Source organism: Microcaecilia unicolor, chromosome 9, assembly GCF_901765095.1.
Source record: "Microcaecilia unicolor chromosome 9, aMicUni1.1, whole genome shotgun sequence".
In the NCBI taxonomy this organism is placed as follows: Eukaryota; Metazoa; Chordata; class Amphibia; order Gymnophiona; family Siphonopidae; genus Microcaecilia; species Microcaecilia unicolor.
The window spans coordinates 208,028,851-208,048,668 of NC_044039.1; the positions used below are offsets into that span (position 1 = coordinate 208,028,851).

At 45.0% G+C, this 19,818-nt stretch overlaps 1 protein-coding gene across 1 annotated transcript in view; it reads left to right on the forward strand.

The window, feature by feature from the left end:
* The first annotated feature begins 3,024 nt into the window (after nucleotides 1-3,024).
* Nucleotides 3,025-19,818, forward strand: part of CCDC88C (coiled-coil domain containing 88C) — a 222,424-nt gene continuing 205,630 nt past the window's right edge. The window contains exons 1-2 of the mRNA XM_030214328.1: nucleotides 3,025-3,429; nucleotides 4,450-4,550. Of these exons, the coding sequence (XP_030070188.1) occupies nucleotides 3,370-3,429; nucleotides 4,450-4,550 (161 nt within the window). The 5' untranslated portion in view covers nucleotides 3,025-3,369. The remainder of the gene's footprint in view (nucleotides 3,430-4,449; nucleotides 4,551-19,818) is intronic.

A 19,818-nucleotide genomic window follows, 5' to 3' on the forward strand; every position in this document is an offset into this window, starting at 1 on the left:
TCTCTAAGGGAGTCATAGGGAGAATAGATGGCATGGATGGGCAGACTGGATTGGCCATATTGTCTTTATACACCTACATTTTTCTATGTTTCACTTGTATATTCTGATGTGTCAACATTTGTCATTTCTGATCTGAACACTATTTTGCTGAGTTTGATAGACTGATCATTCATGGGAGTTTGACAAACAGATTACCTCTCGGAGGAAGAGTCCTATGACATACCCTCAGACTCCTCCCTGTTGGACAGAGGAAGAAATCTCCACCTGACCACCGTTCCCCGGAGGTTGAGCCCCCAGGTGCAGGCAGCCGGCAGGACTTACGTGGAGAGACGAGAAAAGGGCGCCAAGGGATTCGGCCAGGAGGTCAGCAGAAAGAAGAATAATCCCGAAGCAGGCAGCGTTACTAGGTAGGCAGCAGACAAGGGAGTGATCCAGGTACAGGCAATGTCAATAGGCAGGCAGGGGAGTAATCCAGGTACAGGCAATGTCAATAGGCAGGCAGCAGGCAAGAGAGTAATCCAGGTACGGGCAAAGTCAATAGGCAGGCAGCACGCAAGAGAGTAATCTAGGTACAGGCAAAGTCATTAGGCAGGCAGCAGGCAAGAGAGTAATCCAGGTATGGGCAAAGTTAATAGGCAGGCAGCAGGCAAGAGAGTAATCCAGGTACGGGCAAAGTCAATAGGCAGGCAGTAGGCAAAAGAGTAATCCAGGTAGAGGCAAAATCAGCAACGAGGGACAAGTAGATAAGAAGCAAACTACAGAGCAAGTAACACCTACCAAACTAGAAGCCGAAGCACGGAGTCCAGGAAGAGCTCAGCTATTAAAGTGCTGGCATCTGCCATCAGCAGGAACCGGCAGGGAGAAGGAGCACAGCCATAGGATAAGAGCAGGAGGAGGAAACCGGGAGACCAATAGGAGAGAAGCAAGGGAAGACAAAGAATGTTCCTACCAGAACTCAGTCAGCACACATAGCTGATAGGGAAAGGGAAGCCAGGCAGAGAGAGCAGACACAGGTGCACGGAAGCAAAGCAATCAAGGAGCCTGCAACCACCGTCTCTCCAAACCAACCCAGAGAAGAACTACACACACATAGCTCGGGGCTGTGCCAGTCAAGTGTGAGTGTCAATGGGACCCCACGCAGCCTGAGGACGCCGCTTGCATTGAGGTAGGGGACATGACATCTAGTCCTACCATCCGTATCTCTCTGGAAGAGATTTGTTTGTATATTATCTTTCAAGTACTTAAATGTCTGTATCATATCACCTCTCTTTCTCTCCTTTTCTCTAGTGTATACATATTCAAGTCCTCCAGTTTCTTCTCATATGTCTTTTTGGCATAAACCTTGTACCATTTTTTTCGCCTTCCTCTGAACTGCCTCAAGTCTTTATGTCCTTGAAGAGATACGGTCTCCAAAACTGGACATAATACTCTAAGTGGGGCCTCAACAACGACTTGTACAGGGGCATCAATGCCTCCTTTCTTCTGCTGGTTACATCTCTCTCTCTGCAGCCTAGCATTCTTCGGGCAGCAGCCACCACCTTGTCACATTGTTTCAGCACTTTGAGATCCTCAGCCACTATCACTCCAAGGTCTCTTGGATTTCTACACTCCAGGTGCATCACTTTGCACTTCTTCACATTAAAGTTTAACTGCCATTCGACCATGCTTCCAATTTTTGTAGATCTCTTCTCACATTGTCCACTCTGTTGCAAAGTTTGATGTCATCTGTAAACAGGCAAAGCTCACAAATATATTGAAGAGAACTGGCCCCAGTACCGATTCCTGAGCCATTCCACTACCTCCCTTTCTATCCTCTGAGTAAACTCCATTTAGCACACCTTTGCAGGCCACCACGTTATGTCCTAACTTTAGCCCGTGGAGTTTATTTATGAGCCTCCTATGAAGGACTGTGTCAAAGGCCTTACTAAAATCCAAGTTGACTATACATAGCACATGTCCACTATCCAATTCTTCTGGTCACCCAGTCAAACAAATCAATCAGATTCAATTGGCACGATGCTCCTTGGGTGGGGAAATGATGTTTCCTCGGGTTGTAATTAATAATAACTGCGGGTTATGGTCTCATGTGGATAATTATCTAAAATCTTATAATTTTAGGCAGTGTCTTTTTTTTCTAGCAAAAAAGGTGCCGGTACTCAAATGCTAGACCACCCTTCAGGGGTGGGGTGCTCACTGACAGACCCACCTCACAATGGCCAGGCCCCCTGCAACCAGTCACAGAATTGGTGTGTAGCGCCTCAGCTTTCATTAAAACTTGGGGTCCATAGGTCAATTTTAGCAGACAATGGAAAAGGTGCCGGTACTCAGTACCCCCTCAAAAAAAATAAAAAAAAAAGCCCTGATTTTAGGTAACTTGTTTAAGATTTATTATTTTGATTTGCAGGTTTTTTGTTTGTTTGTTTGTTTGAATTCTGTGTTACAGTTGATGTTATTACTTGATACATTGTTTATGTTTTTTCTAAAACTAATAAAATTCTTGGACATTAAAAACAATTATAATAATAACTGCGGGTAACTGTGGTAAAGTGACTTGCTTAAGGTCACAACCTAGCTGAGCAGCTTAGGAAATGTAATCGTCAGGGTGAAGGTGAGTAAAACGGAAATGTCACCCACCCACCAAACGAGACAAAAGGATACCTCGTCTCCGGGACAGCAGCCCAAGCACGCGCCCTTCCCGCCCCAGCTGGCCTTTGTTAGGGTCGGGGGGGGGGGGAGGAGAGAGAACTTGTAAAGTAATGCACAGTGACGTCACCTACCAACCGAAGAAGCGTGTGTGTATGGGAGAGTGTCTTTTTGTGCGCGTGTCCTAGCCCACCTGCCGTTCTGATTGGTTACTTGCCGCAGGCTCTTGTTCCAGTGCACTTTGCTATTGGCCGACGAGAGCGCCTGTCACGGTCCCCACCCCTCCCCTTCCCTCGAGACTGCACAGGTGGAGGGTGAGATGCTGCTGTGGTTCTTCTTCTCGTCATTGTTAGGTTTATATCTGTTCGCGCGCTGTTGAGCTGTTATTGCTTCTTGCAGCTGGACTTTCTTGCTCTGCTCTAGAAGGAGCTTCCTTGCAGGTGAAGCGAGAAAAAAAAGAAAACTTTCTCCACCGGGACCGTGTTTGTTTTCTCTTTTCTGCGGGCGGTACGTTTCCTTTAAAGATGTCTATTGCCCCGTCCCCCTAGTGGTTGTCAGTGGAAACACCGGAGCGCGAGCGCGAGGCTCTCCCCGGGGACAGATCACGGGCCTCTCCTGGGGATGTGAGCTGCAGCAGACATGGGCGTCTCGTCTTTGTCCCGGGATTAAGCTGCTGCAAGTTTCTTTGCTGGAAGAAGAACTGTGCTTCCTCTCTCCCCGGACACGATGGATGTCACTATCTCGGAGCTCCTGCAGCTCTTTCTGGAAAGCCCCTTGGTCACTTGGGTGAGTCTTTGCTGGCAGGATGCAGCTTTTTTTTCTTTCTTTCTTTCTTTTTAATCGGAGGTTGCATTTACTCATTAACATTTTGTGGCCGGTTACACTTCCTGGGCTCTGCTACAGCCATTGGAAGGAAACTGGCAAGAAGGTTGATCAATGCTTAAAAAAAAATGTAAATTAAACACAGTGATCGGAGATAATCTCAATGTTACTACTACGAAAAGTTTCAAACCATAATCAAGCTGTAAAAGTAACTGGACCATTTACCTGTGAAGTGCTACAAACTGTCACAGCTAATGCAAACTCTGCCATTGCAAAGAACAGAAACTAAAGATGACTGACTACATAGAAAGGACTTTTGTCCCTCGCTGGAATGTTTCTTACTCTTTTAACAGTTGGTTGAAATAAGTTTCTGCAGGTGTAATTTGATCTGCGCTTCAGACAGTATGAGCTGTTCCCAGCGATATAATCTGAACCAGGAATGCTGGTAAATGTTGGGTAAACACTTTAAACTAGAATATTGGTCCCTTCTGTTTGTAGTAATACGTGGTCTCCAATGGCGAAACAATAGCAGTGTATTCTTTATTCAAAAGTTTTGCACGGGCAAATAGTTGCTCTGAGCGTGTTCCAGATCCGTTTTTTTTGGTAATCGGGGCCAGGCACTTACTAACGGGATACTGCCACCTGCCACAGAATTTGCAAGTAACAGATAAGTCGCTTTAGTTAAATTCTCCAAACATGGCCACCGTCTGCTGGGAAACGTGACTTGTCAATACTAGGCTCAGACAAAGACAGGATTTGTTCAGGCAGGTGGTCTCAGGGTAACTGAGAACAGAGCTTTGCCAGGAATTAAAAAAAAAGAAAAAACAACAACAAACGGAAAACGTGTGTGTGTTCCTGTTCAAAGCAATTAACTTAAAATCTACTGTAAGCTTGCCAAAATTTCACTCTTATACCTGCCAAGGTTTTTGCTAACATTTTATTGTGGTGGTTGCTTTTTTTTTTTTTTTTTTTTTGCTTCAATAGGTGAAGACATTTGGGCCCTGTGGAGGTGAAAATGAAGACAAATTGACGATGTTCATGGATCTAGTAGATGGCATCTTTCTCAACAAAATCATGGTCCAAATGTAAGTGTAATTCTTCAGTTGGTCCTGAAATTTATGGTATTGTGGAACTTAAAAAAACAACAACAAAAAACTGGTTGGTATGTAGGGTCTCCCGTTCTAAAAAGTGCACGGAGCTTAATTGTGGTAGAATCTTTGGTCATGGTGAGTGCATCAAAGTAAATGTCATCTTCAGTTTTCCATGCAGCATTTTTCGTCTGGAAGTATGCTTCCAGGAACAGAGCAACTTCCAATTGATAAAGTACCATGGTTGCTATGTTTGTTTTTTTTTTTTAAAGGTTAATAGAAATAAAACAAAACAAAGATTCTAGCCTAAACTAGTAAAAAAAACCCAACAATGTTAGTCCAATAAAGTGTTATTGTTAACTTCAAAAGGGGCATAGGAAGCAGTGTGACGGTCAATTGTAGTTATGCGGCGCGCAAAGAATGCACAGATCGGTATAGAAATCATTCAGATTGGTGTCTCTTACGTTCTCCTGATTGAACTGCATTAAAGTTAGAAAATTATCTCCCCACATATCCTTTGATTTTTGCACCCCACTGACATAAATTATCAGGGTCAGTAGTGAATATTGCTTAGTTTAAAACATCTAAATATGGGAAGTCCCAGTGAAGTATCATTGCGTTTTTGTTGGATATTCACAATCCAGTTATTGGTGGTAATTATTGGCGTCGTTCAATGTCTTCAGATTTAGCAGTGACTACCCTCCCCCCCCCCCCCCCCCAACCTTTTGCATTTTGCAGATTTTGTGTACTGTCTTAAGATCCCTGACGCAGGCAGTTTTGCCAAAACATGGACCGTGTCGGGTCTCTCTAATAAAAATTTGAGTTGATGCCTCCAACCTTGAAGGCTCCTTGTGCTTTTCTTCCCTGCGGCTTTAGAAAGAAGCTAAGGGACACTTTTACTAAGCCGCAGTAAAAATTGGCCTTATCACACTCTTAACATGGGGTTTTTCCTGCATACTAATAATGCCAATTTTATTGCAGCTGGAAAATGGCAGATTTTCTGCTTTTTGGTATTAATGGCCGTGTGCTAATGTTACCATTAGTACATGGCTATTAAATAAAATTACTTCCCGAGTACTTGCCGCCACCTATTTTAGTAACATAGTAGATGACGGCAGAAAAAGACCTGCATGGTCCATCCAGTCTGCCCAACAAGATAACTCATATATGCTACTTTTGTGTATACCTTACCTTGATTTGTATCTGTCATTTTCAGGGCACAGACCGTAGAAGTCTGCCCAGCACCAGCCCCGCCTCCCATCACCGGCTGTAGGCAGTAAGGGCCCCTGAGTAAATCCTGTGCTAACTAGTTAGCGCAAAGTAGTGTCGCATTAAATGATTATTTATGTTATTTATTTATTTATTTATGTTGTATCCCACAAATTCCCACCAAGGCGGGCTCTATGTGGCTAACAACTTTTATGATTTAAAAAAACCCCCAAAACATAGTAAGTCAGGGTTGGAACAGAAAGAAGGAACATCTTGGGTGGGGAGCAAACAGGAGAGACAAACGAGGAACGGCAGGAAGTTAAGTGACAGAGGCGAATGTTTTACCACATAGATAAGTCTTAAGGGACTTTTTGAACAGAATGTGGTCGGTAGTCTCCTTAAGTGTAGATGGCAGAGCGTTCCAGTAACGAGGACTCACAAAGCTCAGGAACACTTATTCTCTGCCCCAGGGCTGCTGAGAGACTGAACCGGGGCAGGGCCGCTGCCTAAATACCTTGGCTGGCAGGGATCCCGAGGCCCCGCCAGCAAAAGACATTTTCCTCCAGCGCTGACTGCCTGCCCCTGCTTTTCTTAGTTTCAAAACGGAGCATGCGTGCGTGAGAGGAAAAGCAAGCTGCTCAGCAGTGGGCAGAAGAGCATCGCTGGAGGAAGCTCCGGGTCCTCCCCAGCCTCCAAGGGGGGGGGGGGACCCAGCGCCGGAGTTTTCTCTCTCCTGCAACAGTAGGGATGCGATCACTCGGGTCCCGTCAGGAGCGAGAGAGAGAGAGACCCTGGCACTGGGTCCACCTTGGAGGCCTGGGGAATTTTGCCTCTCCTGCCCCCTCCCCTCCCACCTTGGTGGCCCTGCTCTGCCCTCGGCACTCACCCTCCAACAAAAACATATTAAAAAAAAATTTAGAGCACACTGCACACCGATTTTTTTATTTATTTTTATTTTTTGGAGGGGGGGGGGTCTTTTACTGCAGGGCATCTGAGCGCGTCCTGCGCTAAGCATGCACTTACACTTCCTGCAGCTTACTTTGGGTACTAGTAATACTTCATTAAAATAAGAGCATGAAATACTTGACTTTATTTGGGGCACCTTGTGGGAATTAGAAACACCACAGAATAATACTTGCTCCCGGATTCTGTATAGCTTGTCCAGAGTTGGGCATGCAGATTTGCACACCGCACATAAATTATTTGAGTAGGCATTAACAATCGGTTATCTATGTCAACCAGCACTGATTTGTCAATAACTGGGAGTTCCACGCAGATCTGCCCTACATAGTAGTGTTTAACATGCACGCCTAAATTGTTTTTATAACGTACAACTCCAAAGGTGCGTGAACATGAGAGGGGCATGGGCGAGTCTGGGGTGTTCCCAGAATTTAGATGCAGTGTTATAGAATACCTGAATTTCCACATTTAACTTCCATTAGTTGGATGCTGCTGTACCAGCTTTTGGCAGGTGTAAATCCTTGCACAGAAATTCACTCTAAGCTAGTTGTAAGTCGCTTAGCGGTGAGCGACTTTTATAGATTAGTAGCTTCGCAGGAATCATCCTGGCACCTAACTTTGACACCATTTACTGAATCTTTCCCTTGATGCCAGTGGTATAGCTAGCAAAAATAATTAAGACGGGAGAGAGTGTTATGGGGCCCCCCTCCCCCCCAAGGGATTGGCAGAGGAAAAAACCCCTTAGTAGTAATATGTTTTTAAAAAACAACCCCCTGTTATTGTAATAGAAATAGAAACTGAAATGCACATTTCCTAAAGCTGATGTATTAGAATGAATAAATTGTTAAAAAATGTATACTTTTTTGTTACCTTTTTCTCTTTTCTAGGGTCTTCTGTCATTTTTGTTCTTTCCACTGTCTTTCATCCCTATTCATATCTTCCCTCCATATTCAGCACCTGTCCACTGAGTATCCCTGTTCTTCACTTATCCAGCTTGTCTGTCTCCCTCCACAGACTGGCATCACTTTCCCTCCACTAGTTCAGCGTCTTTCGCCCTCAGGGTCCAGTCGGTCTGTTTGTCTTTCCAGCATCATCTCTCTCCTTTACTTTCCCAGGTCTTGCTCTCTTCTGTCTGTCTCAAACCCCAGCACCACACAGGTCCCTGGCATCTTTCCCACTCTCTAAACCCCGCCCCCCTCTCCTTCAGGTCCCTGCATCTCTCTGATGCACAAAACTTACCGTGTTTGCTTCAGACCAGTGTAATTAAACTCTGGAATTCGTTTCTAGAGAATGTGGTAAAGGCGGTGAGCTTTGCAGAGTTTTAAAAAAGGTTTGGACGGCTCTCTAAAGGAAAAGTCCATAGACCGTTATTAAATGGACTTGGGGATAATCCACTATTTCTGGGATAAGCGGCATAAAATGTTTTGTACTTTTTTGGGATCTTGCCAGGTATTTGTGACCTGGATTGGCCACTGTTGGAAACAGGATGCTGGGCTTGATGGACCTTTGGTCTGTCCCAGTATGGCAATACTTGTGTACTTTTTTAGCATCTAATGCACAAAGGGAAATGGGACTTGATATACCGCCTTTCTGAGGTTTTTGCAACTACATTCAAAGCGGTTTACATATATTCAGGTACTTATTTTGTACCAGGGGCAATGGAGGGTTAAGTGACTTGCCCAGAGTCACAAGGAGCTGCAGTGGGAATCGAACCCAGTTCCCCAGGATCAAAGTCCACTGCACTAACCACTAGGCTACTCCTCCACTCAGTTCTGCGTGGCTTTAACTGTTCACTGTAGAAGCTACCGATAATCCAATGCAAATGTATTACAACTAGCTCATTAATATTAAAATGAGCATTCCGTGTGATGCACAGAAAGGAGCTGTTGTGTGCAGTCTGCTTGTATTTTTCTATAGCGAAGAGCAGATAAACAGCTTAGAGGAGTGGAGAAACAAAAGCAGACATCCTATCAGCTGAGGAAAGCTCCTATGATGTCAGCTGTGGGGGGGGGGGGGGCTTTAGCAAGGAGGAGATTCCCAAGCATGCTGGCAAAATCAATTGGGAGGGGGAGGGGCAGCCAGAGGGATAGCAAAGCTGAGCACTGAAGGGAAAAAGAGCAGCGGGACAAAATGATTCCGGGCATGAGCAGAACATGGACTGTTGCCAAGAGACTGTTCTGTGCATGTGCTAGCCACGTTCCCTACCGAGCCACTTGCGGACTTTCCGTTTATCTCACTTTCAAGTGATTTCCTTAGAACATTGATCACTGTTTAGAAATCGGTAATTTCAACAGGGCTGCTGTATTTAATAGCGAGATTTTAGCATCGGGCGGGCCTGAGTTCTGTTGACATCCAGTGAGTGCCCCAGACCTGATTCGGGGTAATTCATATTAGGGTAGGTTTGATTTTAAATGAGACCTATTGAAAACGCTAATCCCAAAGGATTCTTCACTAATAAAAGTAAAATATCTGCCTGGATTGTTTAGCTGGATTCAGAATTAGGGATTATTTTATGGTGTTTATCTTCAGACCAGAGGATTAAAGTAGTAACTTTAGAAGCCTGCTCCCAAAACTGGTTCAATGGAGACCAGCAATCCTTAAAGCAAGTTTCCCAAGTCCAGTCCTGGAGTACCCCCTTGCCAGTCAGGTTTTCAGGATATCCACAATGAATATGCATGAACTTTATTTGCATACACTGCCTCCATTATATGCAAATCTCTTTCATGCATATTCATAGTATATATCCTGAAAACCTGACTGGCAAGGGGGTACTCCAGGACTGGACTTGGGAAACACTGCCTGAAAGAAGAGAGAGAAAAGAGTAGCGTGCCTTAAGAACTTGTGCTTGGGTTTTTTTTTTCTACTCATTAGATGCAACCAAGACAAATTAAATAATTAAAATTTACAAGCAAGCACGCAGGGGTTTCTTGTCTACGTGCACAAGTGGAGTGGAGGAGTGGCCTAGTGGTTAGGGTGGTGGACTTTGGTCCTGGGGAACTGAGGAACTGAGTTCAATTCCCCCTTCAGGCACAGGCAGCTCCTTGTGACTCTGGGCAAGTCACTTAACCCTCCATTGCCCCATGTAAGCTGCATTGAGCCTGCCATGAGTGGGAAAGCGCAGGGTACAAATGTAACAAAAATAAAATAGATACTATTGGAGATTCTACATGGAATGTTGCTATTCCACTAGCAACATTCCATGTACAAGGCTGCGCAGGCTTCTGTTTCTGTGAGTCTGACGTCCTGCATGTACGTGCAGGACGTCAGACTCGCAGAAGCCTGCGCGGCCACATTGGTGATCTGCAAGGGCCGACTTCTACATGGAATGTTGCTACTATTGGAGGTTCTACATGGAATGTTGTTACTATTGAGATTCTGTTGCTACTATTGGAGATTCTACATGGAATGTTGCTACTATTGGAGATTCTACATGGAATGTTGCTATTCCACTAGCAACATTCCATGTTGAAGGCTGCGCAGGCTTCTGTTTCTGTGAGTCTGACGTCCTGCACGTATGTGCAGGACGTCAGACTCACAGAAGCAGAAGCCTGCGCGGCCACATTGGTGATCTGCAAGGGCTGACTTCTACATGGAATGTTGCTAGTGGAATAGCAACATTCCATGTAGAATCTCAAATAGTAGCAACAGTGGAGGAGTGGCCTAGAGGTTAGGGTGGTGGACTTTGGTCCTGAGGAACTGAGTTCAATTCCCACTTCAGGCAGCTCCTTGTGACTCTGGGCAAGTCACTTAACCCTCCATTGTCCCACGTAAGCCGCATTGAGCCTGCCATGAGTGGGGAAAAAGTGCGGGGTACAAATGTAACAAAAATAAGTGCATGAGCAGTATTACAAAATCTCCAAACATTAGCTTTAAACTGGCTACCAAATAAACAGTGGCTGCATCCAAGCACAGTTTTTTTTCCCCCTCCTCTTCTACCAACAGTGAGTTAACACTAAAGAATTTTAATATAAAAGTAATGCCATCCCTTGATCCCTTTCTACCCATGCCATTAGAACTTGTTAACCTGAGAATTTTGCAATCTCCTTCAATATCTTCAAAGAAGACACAATTCTTATGATTCATTTGGGAACCATCCTTGCGGGTTTTTGTTTCACTATTCATGTTTTGTATGTTTGAACTATGTAGGATTTAAGGGTTTCCAAATGGACTCTTTTACAACGTGATGCTGTGATGGGTTTTCTGTGGCACTATATTTTCTTCAGTAGATCTCAAAATCACTGGGGAGGGTATGCTCAGAATCAAAAACCTATTCCTCAGGATTGCAGGAACACATTTTTCTGCTCAGATCTCTTAGCTTAACCCCAGGCCTAACCCCTGGTAAGCCTTCCTCAGCTGAGAGGTGCCCACCTCTACCACCAGCTGCCTTTCAGGTGCTGTGGAGGACTTGCAGCTCATCTGCATATCCTTACAGCCTTCTCCGGGGTGACACCCAGGTCCACCCCGATCCACTCAGGGCCTCCGCTCTAGGTGCCGCGTGCCTAACGGCGCGCAGGGCATTTTTCTCTTTGTATCTAATCTTTTTCCAGTTGCTAAAGTACCTTAATCGTTTATGGCCCCTATTCACATTCTCTTCCTAGCTCTGTCCCTTCCTAATCTTTTCCCTCACCCCCTTCCTCTCTCCGCTACAGGAACTCACTTCCCATCCATTGACTTCATCACCTCACCTTCTCTCCTACCCTCTTCCTCCCTCTTGGCTTTTAATCTCCGTCTCTTTCTTCCCTCCATTTTGCCTTCCCCATTCCACCTAAATACCTCTCGCCTTCGACGCCTTCGTGGCCACACCTCTCCTACTCTCCTCCGCTCTCTTTTACTCCTTCTCTTACTCTCAGCTGGTGACATCAATCCCAATCCTGGCCCTCCTCACCAACTATTGTCCAAACTCTACAGATCTCACCGTGACCTCTCTAACCTCATCTCTATTCCTCTACTCCCCTCCTCTTCTCTGCCCTTCTCTTGCACCCTATGGAATGCCCGCTCTATCTGTAACAAACTCCCCTATATCCAGGACCTCTTTATCTCGCGTCACCTCCTTCTGCTCGCCATAACAGAAACCTGGCTCTGCCCTGATGACTCTGCTTCAGTCGCAGCCCTGTGCCATGGCGGTTATCTATTTTCACATACTCCTCGCCCTGCTGGCCGTGGGGGCGGTGTTGGACTACTTCTCTCTCCCTCCTCCAGATTTCAACCCCTTCTTCCACCTCAATCTCACTGTTTTTCCTCCTTTGAAGTCCACTCTATCCGCCTTTTCTCTCCTCTGCCTCTTCGAATAGCGGTCATTTATCGTCCCCCTGATAAGTCCCTTTCATCCTTTCTCAGTGACTTTGACGCCTGGCTTGCCTTCTTCCATGATCCTTCCTCCCCCTCTCTCATCCTTGGTGACTTTAATGATCCTTCCAACTCTTATATTTCCAAGTTACTCGCTTTAACGTCCTCCTTTAATCTCCAACTATGCTCCACCTCCCCCACTCATCAAAATGGTCACTGTCTTGATCTCATCTTCTCCTCCAACTGTTCACCTTCTAGTTTCCTTGCCTCTGATCATCCCTCCTCTGATCACCATCTTATAACTTTCACACTTAAATCTCCTCCCTCCCAGTCCCGTCCTATCCTATCTAATTTATCTAGGAATCTTCACGATATTGACCCTTCATCTCTATCCTCCCATGTTTCAAACCTCCTCTCTACTGTGGCACCATCCACGTCTGTCAACGAGGCTGTTTCTTCTTACAACAATACTCTATCCTCTGCCTTAGACACTCTTGCACCTTTGATGACCCGCCCTGTAAGGCGTACAAAACCCCAACCTTGGCTGACTTCTAATATCCGCTACCTACGTTCCTGTACCCGCTCCGCCGAACGCCTCTGGCGGAAATCTCGGGCCCTTGCTGATTTCTTACACTTTAAGTTCATGCTGACCTCCTTCCAATCTGCTCTTTTACGTGCCAAACAGGATTATTATATCCAACTGACCAACTCTCTTGGCTCTAATCCTCGACTTCTCTTCACCACATTGAACTCTCTCCTCAAGGTGCCCCCTCCCCCTACTCCCCCTTCATTATCTCCTCAGACCCTTGCTGAATTCTTTCACAACAAGGTTCAAAAGATAAACCTTGCTTTCTCTACCTCACCAGCTCTCCCTCCACTAGTCCGTTCCCCTCTCTCTTCTTCCCCTCATTCCCTTTCCTCCTTTCCTGAAGTTACTATTGAGGAAACTACACTTCTCCTTTCTTCCTCAAAATGTACCACCTGTTCCTCTGATCCCATTCCCACCCACCTTCTTAATGCCATCTCTCCTACTCTTATTCCTTTTATCTGTCACATTCTCAACCTCTCACTTTCCACTGCGACTGTCCCTGCTGCCTTTAAACATGCTGTGGTCACACCTCTCCTTAAGAAGCCTTCACTTGACCCTACTTGTCCCTCTAATTACCGACCCATCTCCCTCCTTCCTTTTCTCTCCAAATTACTTGAGCGTGCTGTTCACCGCCGCTGCCTTGATTTTCTCTCCTCACATGCTATTCTTGACCCATTACAATCTGGTTTTCGCCCTCTCCACTCAACCGAAACTGCGCTTACTAAAGTCTCCAATGACCTATTACTGGCTAAATCCAGAGGTCAATATTCCATCCTCATTCTTCTTGATCTTTCCGCTGATTTTGACACTGTCGATCACAGCATACTTCTCGATACCCTGTCCTCACTTGGATTCCAGGGCTCTGTCCTTTCCTGGTTCTCTTCCTACCTCTCCCTCCGCACCTTTAGTGTTCACTCTGGTGGATCCTCTTCTACTTCTATCCCTCTGCCTGTCGGCGTACCTCAGGGTTCTGTTCTTGGTCCCCTCCTCTTTTCTATCTACACTTCTTCCCTTGGTTCATTAATCTCATCCCATGGCTTTTCCTACCATCTCTATGCTGATGACTCCCAAATCTACCTTTCTACCCCTGATATCTCACCTTGCATCCAAACCAAAGTTTCAGCGTGCTTGTCTGACATTGCTGCCTGGATGTCTCAACGCCACCTGAAATTAAATATGACCAAAACCGAGCTTCTCATTTTCCCCCCCAAACCCACCTCCCCGCTCCCCCCGTTTTCTATTTCTGTTGATGGTTCTCTCATTCTCCCTGTCTCCTCAGCTCGAAACCTTGGGGTCATCTTTGACTCTTCTCTCTCCTTCTCTGCTCATATCCAGCAGACCGCCAAGACCTGTCGTTTCTTTCTTTACAACATCCATAAAATCCGCCCCTTTCTTTCCGAGCACTCTACCAAAACCCTCATCCACACCCTTGTCACCTCTCGTTTAGACTACTGCAATCTGCTTCTTGCTGGCCTCCCACTTAGTCACCTCTCCCCTCTCCAGTCGGTTCAAAACTCTGCTGCCCGTCTCATCTTCCGCCAGGGTCGCTTTACTCATACTACCCCTCTCCTCAAGACCCTTCACTGGCTCCCTATCCGTTTTCGCATCCTGTTCAAACTTCTTCTACTAACCTATAAATGTATTCACTCTGCTGCTCCCCAGTATCTCTCCACACTCATCCTTCCCTACACCCCTTCCCGTGCACTCCGCTCCATGGATAAATCCTTCTTATCTGTTCCCTTCTCCACTACTGCCAACTCCAGACTTCGCGCCTTCTGTCTCGCTGCACCCTACGCCTGGAATAAACTTCCTGAGCCCCTACGTCTTGCCCCATCCTTGGCCACCTTTAAATCTAAACTGAAAGCCCACCTCTTTAACATTGCTTTTGACTCGTAACCACTTGTAACCACTCGCCTCCACCTACCCTCCTCTCTTCCTTCCCGTTCACATTAATTGATTTGATTTGCTTATTTTTTATTTTTTGTCTATTAGATTGTAAGCTCTTCGAGCAGGGACTGTCTTTCTTCTATGTTTGTGCAGCGCTGCGTATGCCTTGTAGCGCTATAGAAATGCTAAATAGTAATAGTAGTAGTAGTAATATATCAAGATTACTCCTTGCTCGTGTCTTCTTTATTCATTGCCCTTTGTTTTTGCCCTGTTACAGAAAGAGGTGAAGGTTGATCAGATCTGGTAAAGCATACACATGTGGGTGTAGCATGGAGTGGAGGGAGCAGCCTGATGGTTAGTGCAGTGGACTTAGATCCTGGTGAGCTGGGTTTGGCTCCCACTTCAGTTCCTTGTGACCTTGGGCAAGTCACTTAACCCTCCATTGCTTCAGGTACAAAAACTTAGATTGTGAGCCCTCTAGGGATAGAGAAAGTACTTGAATTTAATGTGTACAGTGCTGTGTACGTGTAGTAGGGCTATAGAAATTATTAGTAGCAGTGGGCTGGAAAAGTCTGGCTAAGCATGCACATGGCTGTTGCAGTCTGCATCCTCTCTGAAGGAGACAAATGGCTGCTGCTGCAGAGCATCCACCATTGACAGGGGTGCCACTGAGGGGTTCAGTCATGGGAGTCGTCTAATTTCAGTCATTGGCAGGACACTTTAGGGTAAGAGAGAAATTATTATTATTATTATTAACATTTGTATAGCGCTACCAGATGCACGCAACGCTGAACACCTGACACAGAGAGACAGTCCCTGCTCAATAGAGCTTACAATCTAAAAATACAGACAGACAAGACAATTAAGGGCGAGGAAAGTACTGGGTGAGAAGGAACAGTGATAGGGGAATTGAGTAGTGGTTAGGAGCCAAAAGCAGTGGTGAAAAGGTGGGTTTTCAGCATAGATTTGAAAACAGGTAGAGAAATGAGGGGAAAACCAAAATAACTTGTATTCCAAACCTTAAATTAAATGCAGAAAATCAGTTAACATATCTGGTTCTCTTTTTTCTCATGACCCTCCAACCTGTTCTGAGCTTACAGGGAGCCCCAGTTGCTTGAATCAGTTCTGTGGCACTTAAGGCTCAGGAAGCAGTTGAAAGTTCTATTAAATACGGGCAAAATGATAGAGACTATTACAGAGCATATACACAAGCATGGATTAATGAGACAAAGCCGCCAACATGGATTTAGTGGAGGGAAATCGTGCCTCACCATCTACTACATTTATTTAAAGGAGTGAATAAACATGTGGATAAGGGCAAGCCGGTCAATATTGTGTATATCTGGATTTTCAAAAGGCATTGGGCATGAAAGACTCCTGAGGAAATTGGAGAGTCATGGGATAGGAGGTAGTGTCCTATTGTGGATTAAAAATTGGTTAAAAGATAGAAAACAGAGAGTAGGGTTAAATGGACAGTACTCTCGATGGAGAAGGGTAGATGGTGGGGTTCTCCAGGGGTCTGTGTTGGGACTGCTACTATTTAACATTTATAAATGATCTAGAGATGGGAATGACTAGCGAGGTAATTACATTTGCTGATGACAAGTTATTCGAAGTTGTTAAATTGCAAGAGGACCTTACTAGACTGGGAGAGTTGGGCGTCCAAATACCAGCAATGCGAGCAAGTGCAAAGTGATTCACGTGGGAAAGAGGAACCAAAACTACAGCCACATGATGCAAGGTTCCACATTAGGGGTCACTGGCCAGGAAAAGGATCTGGGTGTCGTTGCTGATGCATTGAAACCCTTTGCTCAATGTGCAGTGACGGCTAAGAAAGCAAATAGAATGTCAACTACTAGGAAAGGAATGGAAAGCAAAAAATAAGAATATTACAATTCTTTTGTATCGTTCCATGGTGTGACCGCACCTAGGACAGTGTGTGCAATTCTGGTCATCGCATCTCAAAAAAGGTATAGTGGAATAGGACAACTTCTCTAAGTTAGGGTTCTTCAGCTTGGAGAAAAGACGGCTGAAGGGGGGACATGATAGAGGTCTATAAAATACTGAGTGGAGTGGAACGGGTAGAGGTGAATCACTTGTTTACTTTTTCCAAAAAATACAGGACACGGGGGCACACAATGAAGCTACTAAGCAGTAAATTTTAAAACAAACTGGAGAAAATATTCACTCAAAATGTAATTAAACTCTGGAATTTGTTGCCAGAGAATGTGGTAAAAGCAGTTAGCTTAGTAGGGTTTAATAAAAGTTTGGATAATTTCCTACAAGAAAAATCCATAGGCCATTATTAAGATGGACTTGGAAAAATCCACGGCTGCTTTCTAGGATAAGCAGCATAAAATCTGTTATACTGTTCTGGGATGAGACAAAGTCAGCACGGATTTAGTGAAGGGAAGTCTTGCCTCACCAATCTAATGCATTTTTTTGAGGGGGTAAGCAAACATGTGGACAATGGGGAGCCGGTTGATATTGTATATCTGGATTTTCAGAAGGCGTTTGACAAAGTGCCGCACGAAAGACTCCTGAAGAAATTGCAGAGTCATGGAATCGGAGGTAGGGTATTATTATGGATTAAGAACTGGTTGAAAGATAGGAAGCAGAGAGTAGGATTGCGTGGCCAGTATTCTCAGTGGAGGAGGGTAGTTAGTGGGGTCCCGCAGGGGTCTGTGCTGGGTCCGTTGCTTTTAATGTATTTATAAATGACCTAGAGATGGGAATAACTAGTGAGGTAATTAAATTCGCCGATGACACAAAATTATTCAGGGTCGTCAAGTCGCAGGAGGAATGTGAACGATTACAGGAGGACCTTGCGAGACTGGGAGAATGGGCGTGCAAGTGGCAGATGAAGTTCAATGTTGACAAGTGCAAAGTGATGCATGTGGGTAAGAGGAACCCGAATTATAGCTACGTCTTGCAAGGTTCCGCGTTAGGAGTTACGGATCAAGAAAGGGATCTGGGTGTCGTCGTCGATGATACGCTGAAACCTTCTGCTCAGTGTGCTGCTGCGGCTAGGAAAGCGAATAGAATGTTGGGTGTTATTAAGAAGGGTATGGAGTCCAGGTGTGCGGATGTTATAATGCCGTTGTATCGCTCCATGGTGCGACCGCACCTGGAGTATTGTGTTCAGTACTGGTCTCCGTATCTCAAAAAAGATATAGTAGAATTGGAAAAGGTACAGCGAAGGGCGACGAAAATGATAGTGGGGATGGGACGACTTTCCTATGAAGAGAGGCTGAGAAGGCTAGGGCTTTTCAGCTTGGAGAAGAGACGGCTGAGGGGAGATATGATAGAAGTGTATAAAATAATGAGTGGAATGGATCGGGTGGATGTGAAGCGACTGTTCACGCTATCCAAAAATACTAGGACTAGAGGGCATGAGTTGAAGCTACAGTGTGGTAAATTTAAAACGAATCGGAGAAAATTTTTCTTCACCCAACGTGTAATTAGACTCTGGAATTCATTGCCGGAGAACGTGGTACGGGCGGTTAGCTTGACGGAGTTTAAAAAGGGGTTAGATAGATTCCTAAAGGACAAGTCCATAGACCGCTATTAAATGGACTGGAAAAATTCCTCATTTTTAGGTATAACTTGTCTGGAATGTTTTTACGTTTGGGGAGCGTGCCAGGTGCCCTTGACCTGGATTGGCCACTGTCGGTGACAGGATGCTGGGCTAGATGGACCTTTGGTCTTTCCCAGTATGGCACTACTTATGTACTTATGTACTTATGTACTTATGATCTTGCCAGGTTCTTGCAACCAGGGTTGGCCACTGTTGGAAATAGGATGCTGGGCTTGATGGACCTTCTGTCTGTCCCAGTATGGCAACGCTTATGTTCTTATTACACTTACTGTCTTGTCTTGGTCTAGGCCGGTGTGGATCAATAAGTGCTGTGCACTACCGTGTGGACAGTTCTGGTTCTGTTACTTGCTTGAGACTTCTGCTCCCCAGGTAGGCTTGAGCTGGCTATGTGTTCACAGCTGGGGGGTCATTTTTCAAGAGTGGCATCTACTTTTGAGTCAGGCCAATGAATATACATTCTGAAGGGAGCCAGGCTACATTATCTTCAGCCCAGGATGGTTACTGCAGTGACCCAACTGATTACGTTATTTTGGAGGTGGTGATGTAAAATTGGGAAAAATATTATGCCTAGTGTGACAAAAACACTAGATCCCAGCCCAAGCCAGTTAAAAAAAAAAATAAATAAAAGGGGGATGAACAGCAAGGTTCCTGTTACCTAGAGCCATAAATGCCCACTCTGCATTACAATTAAGGTGGTGATGGCTCACTGCTGGAATAAGGATATTAGAAATGGTGGCAAAGTTATTAGATGAAATGGTTAAATTATAAATGGTTGATAAATATGAGGTGCCTGCTGTAAAATTCTCCTAAAAAGCGTGTCGAGTAGACAATGTCCCGTCCTCGTCATTCTCTAAAGCAGATGACTATGTTTTGAGTTTTTTTTTTGGAGAAATGAGCGAAAGTGCTGGTCAAAACTTGCATGGGGGGGGGGGGGGGCTCCTGTGCATTCCTGCTACCAGCATGCCTTCTGAGAGGACATTTTCTGTTGTGGGAAGGACTATGGAAAACTGGAGAGTTAGACTGAATCCTGAGAGTGTTGATATATTATTCATCCAAAGATCAAAAAACCATAACAGTGCTTCACAGGGTATATTTCTCCCCCCTGTTAGGGCGTATTTGGTTGTATTTTGTCCCCCTGGATATTTTAGCAGGGTGGATTAGGGTTTCTTGGGGTAGTAGAAGTCAGCTAATGGGGTTGGAAGGGTAGAGGGTGACTTGGGGAGGGGGAGTTATTTATAGTTGCTTGCTGTTATTCTCGTTTTCTACTTGTGATTTATAAACAAGAGTTGTACAGAATATTGTTCCTTTTTAGACTTTAATAAAAAGATGATTTTAAATTTAAGTGTTAGAGGCTAGTGCAGATGAGGACAGAGCTCTTGGGGACGGGGACATAGTTTGCGTGTCATTCTCTAATAACAAGTTCCACTGTGCATTTTTGTCAGTAATGAGAGTGCGTTTCTGTATGCCAGGAAATGGTACCCGTCTTGTTTTACTGTATCAGCTACAGGATTGGATTCCCTGAGTCAGGTGTTTGACCTGAAATGGCATGTGACAAAACAGAGCAGGGAAAAAGTAATTTAGTTGTTCTGCTAATTGTGTAAGTATTTTACATACCCTAGGAAAATGAAATGCTGTCGATCGAGTATTTCAGGACAGTCCTCTCTGCAGATGCTTTGAAACTGTCATGTTCTCCAGGAATCCCTCCATATGTCGTCTTGCTGTCTGCATATTGTGGA